A 13488-nucleotide genomic window follows, 5' to 3' on the forward strand; every position below is an offset into this window, starting at 1 on the left:
CTCACCTTAGCATTATTACCTCTGTAAAGACTCTACTTCCAAATAAGGTCACATTATGAGGTACTGGGGGGTAGGATTTCAACACATTACTTTTTCTTTGCGGGCTTTTTCTTTTATTCACATACTCATGCCATCTCTGAATAGAAATGGTTTTACTTGTTCCATTCCAATCTGGATTCCTTTTACTTCTTTTTCTTGCCTAATCACCCTGGCTGGACCTGCAGTACAATGTTGAATAAGAGTGGCAAGAGTGGACGTCCTGATATTGTTCCATCACCTTCTTTCTTCATTTTTGTTTTTGGTAGAGCACTGAGCACCATCTAAAATTATCTTATTTTTTATTTTAGGAAGAATGAATAAATGCTTTTCTCTATATAACCACTCCCTGCTTCAGACCAATTTCATCTCTTATCCAGATTACCGTCACATTCTCTATGACTTGCCTTTCAGCCTCCACCAATCCACTGTTCCCACTGGAGGCAAAACGATTTTTTCTAAAACTCAAATCTAATTCAGCTTCATACTTACTAACCCTGTGACTTTGTGTCACTTACTTCAACTCCCCGCCCCCCCTTTTTTCGGCTGCTCCCCCCGCAACTTGTGGGGTCTTAGTTCCCCCATCAGGGGTCGACCCTCGGCAGTGCAAGTGAGGAGTCCTAACCACTGGAGCACCAGGGAATTCCCTGCTTCAACTCCCCTATGCCTCTTTTTCTTCATCTATGTTAACCGGGTGATAACAATGGCACCTCCATCACAGGTTTGTTGAGACAAGTAATGTAAAACCACCTTGTCTGGCGCACGATAAGCGCTCCATGGATATCTACTATTACTTTTTCCTTTTAATAGTAACATCTAATTTACATTACTGGTTATTTCTCTATGCCAAAGAGAAGGGCAGACAGAGGAAGTTTAAGTGGCTTGCCCAAAGCCATGCAAATAGGCAGTGGCACTGGTGGAAAATGAACCCAAGCACTGGACTCTTAACCAGCTATACTCTTATTTGCGTTTTTCTCTAACTGCGCTCTTAAAATTCTTCTGTTGCTTCCCAGAGACTTCAGCATAAAATCCAGCTCCTCAGGCTGCTGGAGAATCTCCGGAAGTCGCCTTTGCCAGCCTCCCTAGGATTATCTCTTGCCATCAGCCCCTTCACTACGAGCTCCAACCCTACTATCTCTAGTGTTTTTTCAGGTGCTCAGGCTCAAAGACGTGCACTTTTTGCGCCCTTAGTGAGATACCCTCTCCTCCACCTCGTTTGCTCCCATTGACCCTGCAGGAAACCTTCCTCGATACCCCAATGACCGCCAAGGCCCTGTAAACGGTTCCTCTCCTCTGAGGTTCCGCAGCACCTCGAATTTCCGTCACCGCGGTGGTCACGCTGCGTCGTTTACGCATCCGTCACCGATATGTGAATTACAAGGCAAAGTCGGCGACTTCTTCGACTTAGTAGGCAAACGTCCGACAGTTACTACAGAAAGGAGTAATCCGGGAAATGAAACAAAAGAAAAATTGGGCGCTGTCTCAATTATCCTTTATTTGTAGTTTACCTTGAATTACTCTGGTAACCTATTGAGGTTGGTTTTTTTTTTTTTCTCCAATTCGCGCTGTCTCGGCGCACCTACGTATCACCGGCTCTTTTATAAACAAAGTAAACCCAGAGTAATTCGCACGCACGGGAGAACCCGGACCTGACACACGGACAAGATGGCAGCCGGCCCTCCGCTGGCGCGAGTGTCCGCCCACTCAGGGCGTAGGCCTCGTCATGTGACCCTCCCCTGCCTGGCACCGCCCCCGGCCGCAGTGCCTGACGGGAGGCAGAGCAGCGAGCGAGGGCGTCGGCCATTTTGTGGCTGTTTCCTGTGGGACACAGAGGTGGCGGTTGGGTCGGCAGAGTGAGAGACTGTTTGGCTAGTTTTTCCTGCTTGTTTTCTCCTTTTTTTTTCTGTCGGTAGAGCGCAGTTATGGGTCGCAAGAAGAAGAAGCAGCTGAAGCCGTGGTGCTGGTATCCTTTGTCGGTTTGAAGTCGAGGCCGAGCGGGGGCGCCGGTTGGTGGTGACCGGGACGGGGAGGCCTGGCTTTGGCCTATGGCGGAGAGTGGGATTTAGGCCTCGGGGTCGGTAGTTTGGTGGCTGGGCTCAGATTTGGGAAGGTTTCTCGGAAAATGGGGTCCCTGGGGCGAGAAGCTCTGTCAGTTGTGGGTCGTGGGACTCCGTGACTCAGGAGGGTCTTGGTTTGGTGCGAGCGCTGACCCGCGGGGAGGCGGCTTGGACCCCCTTCACCAAGGACAGAGTCCCCTGAGGAATCTTCTGCCACACTCCGTTGTTTTGGTGACGGTTCAACAAAGGGACATGAGCTTCGAGTATAGTACGCTTATTGACTCTGTGGCGGATCAGGGGGGAGCTTCCGGAGTCGGTCACCCACTCTTTTCTTTTTTCTTTTTTTTTTTTTTTTTGTAGAATCGGTTTAGTAAAGGCTTATGTTAGTCAACCCTGATTTCGACGCCCCCCACCCCCCCTTTTTTTTTTTTGCTGGGGGGGTTGGGGGGAAGATCTAGCTTCCGCCTCCCACCCACTGACGCCTTAATCTTGGAGAAGCGTTCTCTTACAGGGTGGGGTTTCTTGTTATCTTTTTACCTGTTTTATTGGAGTGAGAAAGTGGCTCTTAATAAGGAAACGTGGCGTCGGTTCCCCCCCCCCCGAAACGTTAGTAAACTTTACGTTTTAGTTGGTTTTATTTACTGTCTGGTACCTAAAACGCTGCATTTATTTATATAATAGTTGAAAACTGGTTACAGGTTTTGTAAAGTGCTTTTAGGAAAATCTGACAAGGGAGAGAAGAATTCTCAGTATTATTGACAGAACTTATCTGTGAGTTTATATACATTTTTGGGCGACAAATTCGTACGGAATTGCAAGCAGCTTTGTGGATTGTTCATAGGAAATTGTCGCAATGAACTTATTTTCAGATTCTAAATAATATAAACATTAAATTTTAAATGTTAGGTAAATTCTTAGTATTTTGATTATTTTTATCTTCTAATTTTTGAAGTTCTGTCCACATTAACTTCGGGTTTGTTTTTTTTTTTTAAACATTTTGAACCCTTCCAGTCACAGTGTGCATTTGTAAATGTTGAGACATCGAACAAAAGAAAAGTTAATTTAACATAAATCTGTGTGAAACGCGGGAATTTGACAAAACTATATTGCCTACTGAGATGTGTTTATTTAGGGGTGGTGAAGAGATAATGTGAGATTGTGAGCTTCCAGGACATTGAAAATTCCAAAATTATGTGGTAGGTTAATCCTTAGTTATATAATAAATATCAAAAGTAGACTTTATATAAAGTACTCTTGGTTTTAGCTGTTGCTTTTTTTTAATGTTATTACTATTCTCTTTCATTACAGATTTATTTTTTATAGGCAGTGTCACTGTTGTGCTATTTTTGTACCTTAACAATAGTGATCAGGTATTGTAATAGAGATTTTGATGATGAGAAGATCCTTATACAGCACCAAAAAGCAAAGCATTTTAAATGTCATATATGTCATAAGAAATTGTATACAGGACCTGGCTTAGCTATTCATTGCATGCAGGTAAGGAGTTTCTTCTGTATTTAATTTTTGCTCTCTTGTAGTTTGGAAACAACATGAAAAAATCTTGAATTTCTCTTTGATAGCTGTAGAGGTTTTTTGTTGTTGTTGTTTATTGCAAAAGATTAGATAAGATGACCAGTCAGCTTTAAAATAAAAAAAAAACCTGTTCTTTAGCCATTGAGAAGATAAACAATTGATTTTTCATGTTTAAAGAGTTTATGCTACTATTTACCTTTAAATTATTGATAATACCTTTTATCCTAGATTTAGATGGGTGACAATTAGGTTAAGATCACGAAGTATTTCGTCAGTACTTGGCTAAGAGAACAAGGATCAGTGATTTAAATTTTGTGGGCAGTCTGACCAAATCCAATCCCATAAGAATTAGTACATAATTAAGCACCATTACTCACTGTCTTTGAACGATTTGTTAAAATCTGTTGCCTGGGGCTAAGCTATGATTTATTCCATGGACCTCTTTTGGAATGGTGGCGTGGTGTTTCACTTAATATTTTCTAGGTTTCTTGAGTTCTTTCACTACTAGGTGGGGAGGGCTTTGTAATTTATATTTTTGAAGATCTAATAAGTACCTTTTTTATTCAACATTATTTCTTCTACTTTTGCCAGTCCTAGAGCTGCCTGAATTTTTGCCTAATTGGACCCTAGAGAGATGTGAGATGAGCAAATCCCCATTCATTGGAAACTATTGTTGGTAGGAGGCAGGGAGGTAAATTAAAACAAGATATTGCTTTCCTGAGTTTAAAAATAAGTTTATAAAGATCTGTTTCACTCCAATTATGTCGCTATAATAGCAATTCAGTATCCATTTAAAAATATGAGACCCACAATTTTCCACTGTGGTAGTCACTAGTTACTTGTGGCTATTTAAACAGAAATTTAAAAATTAAAACTTCAGTTCCTCAGTCACATTATAGTCACATTTCCTGTGCTCAGCCACAAGTGACTGGGGATGACTTTTGTATTGGATAGTACAGATGCAGAACATTACCATTTATCACAAAGTTTCTGTGAGACAGTACAGTGTTTTAGGCACTGAATATACAGCAGTGAATAAATTAAAGTCATCATTGTGGAGTTTAGATTTACATTGTGGAGGAGAACAATCTATAAATATTTAATTTTATGCTGATATGTGACAGAGAAAACTAAAACTAGGTAGGGGTTAAAACTAGGTAGGGGCGATAGGGGAGGGCCACAAGGTAGTACAGGCCTGAATGAGAAACTGACATCTGAACAGAGATCTGAAAGGAGGTGAGGGAGAGATTCCAGGGAACAGCAGATGAAAGACCTTCACGTCAGGAACATTCTCCTCTATTGAGGGCAAGGACAGCAATGTGCTACTTTACATAGGAGGGTTTGCAGGTTATTGTAGGCCATTTTCTTTAATACTGAGTGAAATGGGAGGTTTTAATTGAGATGTAACATGCTTTGGCACACTTTTTAAAGAGTCATTTTGGCTGCAGGGTTGAGAGTAGACTGTAGAGTGCAGTAAGACCACTTAGGAGACCAGGCAAGAGTGTTCCAGGCAAGAGGTGATGGTGACAGAGAATTTGCTGATGAATTAGATGTGGAGTATGAGAAAGTGAGGAGTGGAGGATGTTCTGAAAGTTTTTGGCCTGAGCAGTGTGAAAAGTGAGTTACTGTATTCATTTGGCCCTTGGTATCCACATCTGCGTATTATACCGCAGTTGAACTTCGGTGAGTTGAATCCACGTGTACAGAATGCGTGGATACAGAGGGCTAACTGTACTGCGCCATTTTATATAAGGGACTTGAGCATCCTTGGTATTGGGGGGAGTGGTCCTGGAACCAGTCATGCCTTGATATCAAGGGACGACTGTACTGAAATGTGGAAAGCTTGCAGGAAAAATAGGCTTAGGGATGAGGCTATCAAGATCATCTTATGTTAATTTTGAGTGTGGGTATGTTAGTTTTGAGATTTTGAGGAGGTCTGTTGAATATCCAGATGGAGATGTCATATAAGCAGTTGAATCTACAGGTCTGCAGTTCAGAGAGGTTGGAGCTGGTGATAGAAATTTGGGGGGATACAGTATAAGGATGGCTATTTTAAGCCATGATATTATATGTCCTTAGGGAGTAGAATATAGATAGAAAAGTGGTGCCAACGACACCACCTTGGGCCACTCCTAGCATTTAGAGGTCAGAAGATTAAAAGAAACCAATCAAGATTGAAAAGGTAGGAAAACCAAGAGAGTAGTGCCGTGGAAGCCAAATGAAGTGTTTCAAGGAGTGAGTTATTTATTTAAGTCAAACACTGGTGGTAGGTTAGTTAAGCCCAGGACTAAGATTGGATTAATCAAACTAGAGGTCATTGGTTACTTGCCAGAGTGATTTCCTAGAATGTAGAGGATGAAAGGCTGATAGGAATGCTTGCAAGAGAAAATGAGAGGGGAAAGTAGAGGTGCTATTTCAAGGAGTTGCACTATAGGGAAGAGCAGAGAAATGGAGTGAGTGGAAACTGGAAGATTAGTTAAGAAACTATTAGTAATAATCTTTAATTGACTAAGTGCTTCTATTTATATGTTCTTAGCATAATTTCACAGGAGCTTGTGAGATAGGCATGGCAGTTAAATCAGACTAAATCAGACACATGCTGGAGTTTTATAGATTAGTTTAGGACATTAGTAATTTAGATACTTTACATCAATGTTTGCGCCTATCTTTTCAGCCGAGACCATACTAATTTCTACTATGTAAGACTCTTAGAAATCTAATTCTGGCTGTAACATAAGGTTGGGAAGATTTTGAGTGAATGGCGTTATTTTTTCTTCTCTTTCCAATACCTTTTAATTAAGATATTTCTTTCTTTCATCACTTAGAAATGTAGTGAAAACTAGTTAATGTGTATGTGAATGTAATTGTATTTTTTCAGAGAACGTATATATGAGTTACTTCATCTGCCTTCATCAAGAGAAGTAACATGTTCCAAAAAATTTAGGAAATGGTGATTGTCATTTATTGAGTAGCTTTATTCATGGATCTTTTAATCACAATAAGATAATTTGTGAATTTGATTTGCATATCACTTTTTAAAATCTTTGAGATACTCCTCCAGGAAAATACTTAGTTTTCTTTAATTACCTTTCTATTCTTCCATGAAAGTGTCTTGGAAGGAAAGAAAAATTGAGTATTACTTGGACCAATATATCCAAGTCATTAACCTAAATAAGTGGTTCTCAAACTTGAGTATGCAAAGGAATCACCTTGAAGTCTTGTTAGATAGATTTGCAGTTCCACCCGAGAGTTTCTGATTCAGTAGGGCTCAGGTGTGGCCTGATAATTTGCATTTCTTATTTATTGTTTTAAAATTTTTATTGGCCTAGAATTTGCATTTCTAATAAGCTTCCAGGTGAAGCTGATATTTTAGGCAAAATACTTTGACATCCTTTAGCCTAAGTTAATACCTTTTGCGGAAGAAACCAAGACCGACGGGTTTTAGCATATTGGCAAAAGTTATTCGCGTTTTAGGGTTAGAAATGTTTGATCTAGCAAAACCATACAGTGAAAAAAGGTGGTAGATCCCCAGTGTTTTATTTTACAATAAAACCTCTGAAGGACTTCTTTTTGTGATCTGCCAAATAAATTCAGAGGTGGAAAGTGACAGGATCACTACTGTGGCAGTGTTAAGCTCTTCAGGTGACTCATTAGTTACAGGTAATGCTAATTGGAAATGTCACTTTTGTGGTTTGTAGCTACTAGCTGTCTCAGGATACATTCTTGGAAAATTTACTTTATTCTAATACTTAATTTTAAGACTTCATAAGCTTTACTTAGTTCAGACTTCACACTTCCCTGATTTGAGTAGCACTATTAGTTCATTGTTAATGATTCAAGCAATCAAGGTTATAAGGTAAACTTGAAATTGTTTATTGAGCCCTTGCTATGTGCTTCACATTGCCAAGTGCTTTTTACATACACAGTATCTTTTTTAATCCTAAAAATGACCCCAGAAGTTAGGTGCTGAATAGGTGAAGTAAACTGAGGCTTAGGTCAAAGAATTTGCCTAATCTCACATAGCTAATAGGCTATAAAGCTGGGGGTTGAATCCACATAGTCTCACCGTGGAACCGGTCATTCTTAACCATTATACTAAGTGGTCTCTGAGTAATTTAAAATTACTCTTTAAAAGACTTTCATGAGGCACTTTTGTCTATCTAATGGAAGGTTTTTGTTTTGTTTGTGTGGGGTCTTTTTGGTTTGTTTTTTAATGTTAGGTGCATAAAGAGACAATAGATGCAGTACCAAATGCAATACCTGGGAGAACAGACATAGAGTTGGAAATATATGGTATGGAAGGTATTCCAGAAAAAGACATGGATGAAAGAAGACGACTTCTTGAACAGAAAACACAAGGTAAATGCTAAGATGTATGCTTTTTCTTGATACAGCTTAACTAGTGAGAGTATTATTACAATATTTTCAAGTATAAATTTAATGGTAGATGTTAGTTCTATTCAGAATTTCAATTTGAGGGTTTTTTTGGGTTTTTTTGTCTTATGTTCGAAGTTAATGTATCTTATTTGTATATGTGGTAGCATTTGGATCATTCCATACATTTTATTATATTTTTACTCATAACTGAATTCCAGGTGGATTTAGCAGGTGTTGAGGCGGTAGCTTGTTTTGATTTATGAAACCACTAATTGTAAATTTTTTTAGTGGTGTATTTGACTTGGGATTTGCAGCCCTCTCCTATCCAAATGATAGAAACTTACTACTATGAAGTCTTTTCTTTTGAAAAGCATTCTGGAGAGGTCAGCCTAGTTTTCATAGTTTACCTTTTGGAGTGGAATAGAAAGCTGTTTTTTAAAAGTATAACTGCTTTAGGAAAATGTTCTTTACCTACCATAGAATAGGGAAAGGATGTTAACCTTCTTGCTTAATACAGATTGAAAAAACATTTAAAGAGTAAAGAGCAGTGTTAACTGAGTTTTTTGGGAAGAAAAATCTCAGGAGCTACTTGCACTGAAATAAAAATTTTAAATGTTGAATGTCTTAAACTTGCTTAGGTTTTCTTTTTTTACTCTATGGGAAAAATTAATTTAAACTTTTTTAGCAGAGAGTCAAAAAAAGAAGCAACAAGAGGATTCTGATGAATATGATGATGATGACTCTGCAGCTTCAACTTCATTTCAACCACAGCCTGTTCAACCTCAACAAGGTTATATCCCCCCAATGGCACAACCAGGACTACCACCAGTTCCAGGAGCACCAGGAATGCCTCCAGGTAGCACATAAGGCTTCTTACAATTTAACATTCTCAGGTCTTTGTTGATACAGTTTAGAAGTATTAATTTTTTCCTCTTAACCCTTTTTTATTTTTTTGGTTGAAATACTTGTTTGTAGGCATACCTCCATTAATGCCAGGTGTTCCTCCTCTGATGCCAGGAATGCCACCAGTTATGCCAGGAATGCCACCTGGGTAAGAAAACTCTTTTAAGTGACTTGTGGGCTTGTGCCTAGAATGATCTTTTTCAACTTGGGTGTGTTACATCACTTAAATGTTACTTTGCTGTGTTGTTTTTTTTTTTTTCTTTTTGCTTCTAAAAGGTATGGGCTCTGTAACTATTAAACTTACCTAATAAAGGGATCTACTAATAAATTTAAGGAATATAAATTTGACTCTGAAGAGAATAGATTTTTGGGTTTTAGGATGTATGTAGGCAGCCATCTGCTTCAGTTGCATCTGATGTAATTAAAGTAGTTGGTTGTAGATTTGAGTTTCTGAGATTCAAAACTGTCCATGACACTTTGTAGTTGTGAGAAGCAAACTGTAAATATTTGTCAAGTCATCAAGAACTAAAATGAATATGAGGTGCTCGTGCCCATCACTTTTATTTAAATATTGTTGGATGTGAGAGGTATACAATACACTTTCCCACTGTATTTTGAAAATCAGTTAGATTTTGATTTTGTCATACATTTTCACAGATTGCATCATCAGAGAAAATACACCCAGTCATTTTGCGGTGAAAACATGTAAGCATCTCATTCGTAATGTAATTCAGGAGGTATAATCATAATGTCATTTTTTTGTGTGTTTAATGGTATCTATTAAGTTGACTTCAGAAGTTTTCTAATCTTCCTTACTAAAACTTCTAAACTTTGCAAACTGATTGACACAGATCTCTTAAAGGAGGGAACTAAAACATCTGTGAGGAAATCGTAATAGACTCATATAAACAAAGCATTTTCTAATTGTGCAGCTGTTTTCCCCAAACTGCTAAAAGTAAGGGGACTTAGTAAAAAGGGGTGATATTTAAGAAAGAGTATATATTCCTTTGCCAAATTACGTGCTGTGTTACTATAGAAGGTAATTGATTTTTCTTCTAATAAAACCTATATATAGAAGTTATTCTGATAAGAATCCTAAATCATTAATTCACAAACTTGGTAATTTTTTAAGTGAATTGGACACTGATATTTGAAGGTGAGCTCTTTTAAGGAAAGGAAAACAAATATGGGTTGTGTTTTTAAGTCCTGGTTTAGTGATAGCAACTTTGTACATGAGGAGTAGGGATTCTGAGTTTACTTTTGATTATCCTTAATTTTGATGGTAGTTTTTCCGTGCCTGTCCAAAACAAATCTTTACTCCACAGAGTACATTCAGTATTTTCTTTTTGAAAAAATCTGATAACTCTAAAATATAGAGGGTTTTTTTTTTTGATTAATATTCTGTGGATATTTTCCAAGTGAGACAAAAGGTGATTTTGTTTTCCAGTTAACGCACATTTTGGATAAGGCCTCTTGTTTATATTAAGGAGAGTATAATAATTGTTTTCAATGACTTTAAATGTATTAAAATGTTCTGTTAACAAAGACTGAATTTTTTCCCCTATTTTACTGGTAAACCAAAGAGTTCGCTGGTTTTTAGGGAATTTATTTTGATAGAATTGTTTTAGTGTGTTGTGTGTTCTTTCAGCTTGATTGATTTCAATATTAGGGGTCAAATTCAAGTCTTATCTATTGTTGTTTCAGGCTTTAGCCAAAATATTTTCTAATGTTTTATACTGTTAATTAACTTTAGTTGTCTCTTGAAATTTGCTTTCTGATAGAATGATGCCAATGGGTGGAATGATGCCACCTGGACCGGGAATACCACCTCTGATGCCTGGTATGCCACCAGGTATGAAATGTTAGACAGTTCCCTTTTTAATATGACAGAAGTGCTTTATTCTTAAAGTATTTTAGACACCAGATTTGTGGGCATTGGTGCAGGGTTTTTTTGTTTGTTTTTTGCGGTACGCGGGCCTCTCACTATTGTGGCCTCTCCCGTTGCGGAGCACAGGCTCCAGACACGCAGGCTTAGCAGCCATGGCTCACGGGCCCCGCCGCTCCGCAGCAGGTGGGATCTTCCCAGACCGGGGCACAAACCTGTGTCCCCTGCATCGGCAGGCGGACTCTAAACCACTGCGAGGTGCAGTTTTAAAATTGGTGTAATTTTTAAAGTTTCTATAGGTTAGTGACTTCTTTTTAAAATTACTGTGAGAAATGTGATGATCTCGTTTTGTTCTGAGTTCCGAGTTTTGAAATAGATAGTAAAAGTAGTCCTCAAAGCCACCAGAATGAGTCACTGAGCCTGTGACTTAAGAGTGGTTATATCTGTTAGGAATATTTTAGGCAAGTACTGGAGACTCTTAACAAGTAATAGAGAAATCCAACAAACTATTAAACAATGTAGGTATTTATTATCTCACTCAACCTAAAAGTGGTAGACTCAGTGGCTCCAGTGATAACAAGAACCCATACTTCAAAAATTTTCCACTTTGCCAACCTTAGCTTTCTCTCTCAGACATGTAACTCAGAAGTTATAAAATCTCAGGCAAGAAAGGGTGCTTTCCTTTTTCTTGTATTAGGGAACAAAGTAACTTTCCCAGAATCTCCTTAGCCTCTTACATATCATTGGCCAGAAATAGGTCTAATGGAGCTTCTAGGTGCAGGGAAGCATGGGAAATAAAGTATCTTGACTTTTTAGCCTACAGTGTGGGGAAAGGGATTTGGTTAGCCCAGTAAATGTGCCACAGAGGTCTTCATGAGGCTTTCTGAGTCCATTGCCTAGCGTTTTAATCCTAGCAAGTTTGGTTTGCAGTCCATAGCAGATTCAGATGTACTCAAGTGATAGTTGGTTTAAAAGGAACAGAAAAATAAAGCAGCAGCAAAATTTGAATCATGCCCGTGCAGTCATTAATTTATAGGCAACAGCTTCACATACATCATGCTCTGAGATAATTTTAGGCATTTAAATGAATACAGAAAAATAACCTATGTTCATTTGGTAATGTGAAGTCGGTAAAAGTTTTAAGTTACGTTGAGGAACTTCAAAGAATGCCTAGTGGTATATTTTAGGAAAATTTGTGTATTTAAAGCACACTTAAAGGAATAACTTAGTTTCTGGAATAATTTTTATGGGTATTTGACCTATTAACAGTTTTTACTGTAGTTCGCATTAGAGTTCTGGAAACATCTGTCGTTAGATGATTGAAATAATTCTATATGTTTCAAAAATTTGCTGCATCAGTAATATCAATAAGCCTAATTGTGGCTTTGCCCATATACAGGGTTTCTAGTGGTATCTTTCATGTCCCAAAATTCTGAAGAGACGCAAAGGTGTAGAAAGTTGGAGGCAAAACTGTTCCAAGGGGGCAGGTGCCCAAGTACTTTGGGCTTCATTGAGTTCAGCAGTCAGTCATCAGTATTGATAACTTCGTAGTATAGAATCTTGTTTTATGTGTGTCTGTGCCGCACGGCTTATGAGATCTTGGTTCCCTTACCAGGGATTGATCCCGGGCCATAGCAGTGAAAGCCGAGTCCTAACCACTGGACTGCCAGGGAATTTCCTTGATTCATTTTTAATTTAATTTAGTATGTTTTAATGGCAAAGTTTTGAGGAAGTATTTTTTCTGAACTAAATGTTTCAGCAACAGGGTCCCACTCCAGTATTTCTTCTCTGCAGGTATGCCCCCTCCTGTTCCACGTCCTGGAATTCCTCCAATGACTCAAGCACAGGCTGTTTCAGCGCCAGGTATTCTTAACAGACCACCTGCACCAACAGCAACAGTTCCAGCTCCACAGCCTCCAGTTACTAAGCCTCTTTTCCCCAGTGCAGGACAGGTAAGGTGAAATTTCTGAAAAGGAGCGTGCTTATGTTTAAAGGTAAAGTGGAGTTCACTGAACTCTTTGAAAATGTCAAGTCATTTTAAAAATTGTAATCTTCTTAATACAGTTTATTAACTATACTGAAGAAGTGGTGTTCTCTTCCATTTTTGCACACATTGATTTCCTTTACTCATAAAAGGTTGACTGGAACCAGAAAATAGTGTAGTATGTTATTTTTTTGTAGTTGTGAACTCTGGTTATTCTTAGCTTTAGTTAGAAATGAAAATTTAATTTCTGGGAACTTAAATACATAAAAATGTTATGAGGTCCTCCTTTACCTAATGAGCTATGAGTAGAATGAAAACCAAAGTCAAAAAATCCTAAGACCTTAGCAAATAATTTTGGGGCTCTTCCTTTAGTCTAGAATTGTGACAGACAGTAGTGCCTCACTGTTGCTGGAAGGGCATCATTTAACGTCTTTTGACCTAGTCACACTCATATTTCCTACTCGTCCTATTTTTTTTTTCCTCCCCAGAACTCAGAAGCAAAAAATCCTTCTTTTATATATAGTATGTATATAATGGTTGTCATCTTCGCTTTTTCCCCCCAGTTTGATTCCGAGTTAAGCAGATGTATTTAATTCATTCAGAATTGAGACACTCAGGATGTATGTTCTTCATTGTTCACCTTAAAATTATCCCTTAGATGTTTTCTTTTTTCAATTTTTTTTCTGTTTGTAGTTGCTAAATTAAAAGCATTA

The 13488-nt window shown here is 38.3% G+C and overlaps 1 protein-coding gene across 23 annotated transcripts in view; it reads left to right on the top strand.

The window, feature by feature from the left end:
- The first annotated feature begins 1835 nt into the window (after positions 1-1835).
- Positions 1836-13488, top strand: part of ZNF207 (zinc finger protein 207) — a 53744-nt gene continuing 42091 nt past the window's right edge. For 19 of the 23 annotated variants that reach the window (XR_016388919.1, XR_016388920.1, XR_016388921.1 and 16 more), the window contains exons 1-8: positions 1837-1999; positions 3464-3590; positions 7847-7985; positions 8689-8859; positions 8979-9054; positions 9564-9611; positions 10688-10758; positions 12586-12743. Coding sequence is in view for 1 of the 23 variants with exons in the window: in XM_022595629.3 (XP_022451337.1) it covers positions 1959-1999; positions 3464-3590; positions 7847-7985; positions 8689-8859; positions 8979-9054; positions 9564-9611; positions 10688-10758; positions 12586-12743 (831 nt within the window). In the remaining 22 variants the exon portion in view is untranslated. Of the gene's footprint in view, positions 2000-3463; positions 3591-7846; positions 7986-8688; positions 8860-8978; positions 9055-9563; positions 9612-10687; positions 10759-12585; positions 12744-13488 lie in introns of all 23 variants that reach the window. The other 4 variants (XR_016388935.1, XR_016388939.1, XR_016388936.1 and 1 more) reach the window with 3 other exon arrangements.

Source organism: Delphinapterus leucas, chromosome 19, assembly GCF_059928025.1.
Source record: "Delphinapterus leucas isolate spDelLeu-1000000601 "Yukka" chromosome 19, BTC_Dleu_Yukka2, whole genome shotgun sequence".
Lineage (NCBI taxonomy): Eukaryota > Metazoa > Chordata > Mammalia > Artiodactyla > Monodontidae > Delphinapterus > Delphinapterus leucas.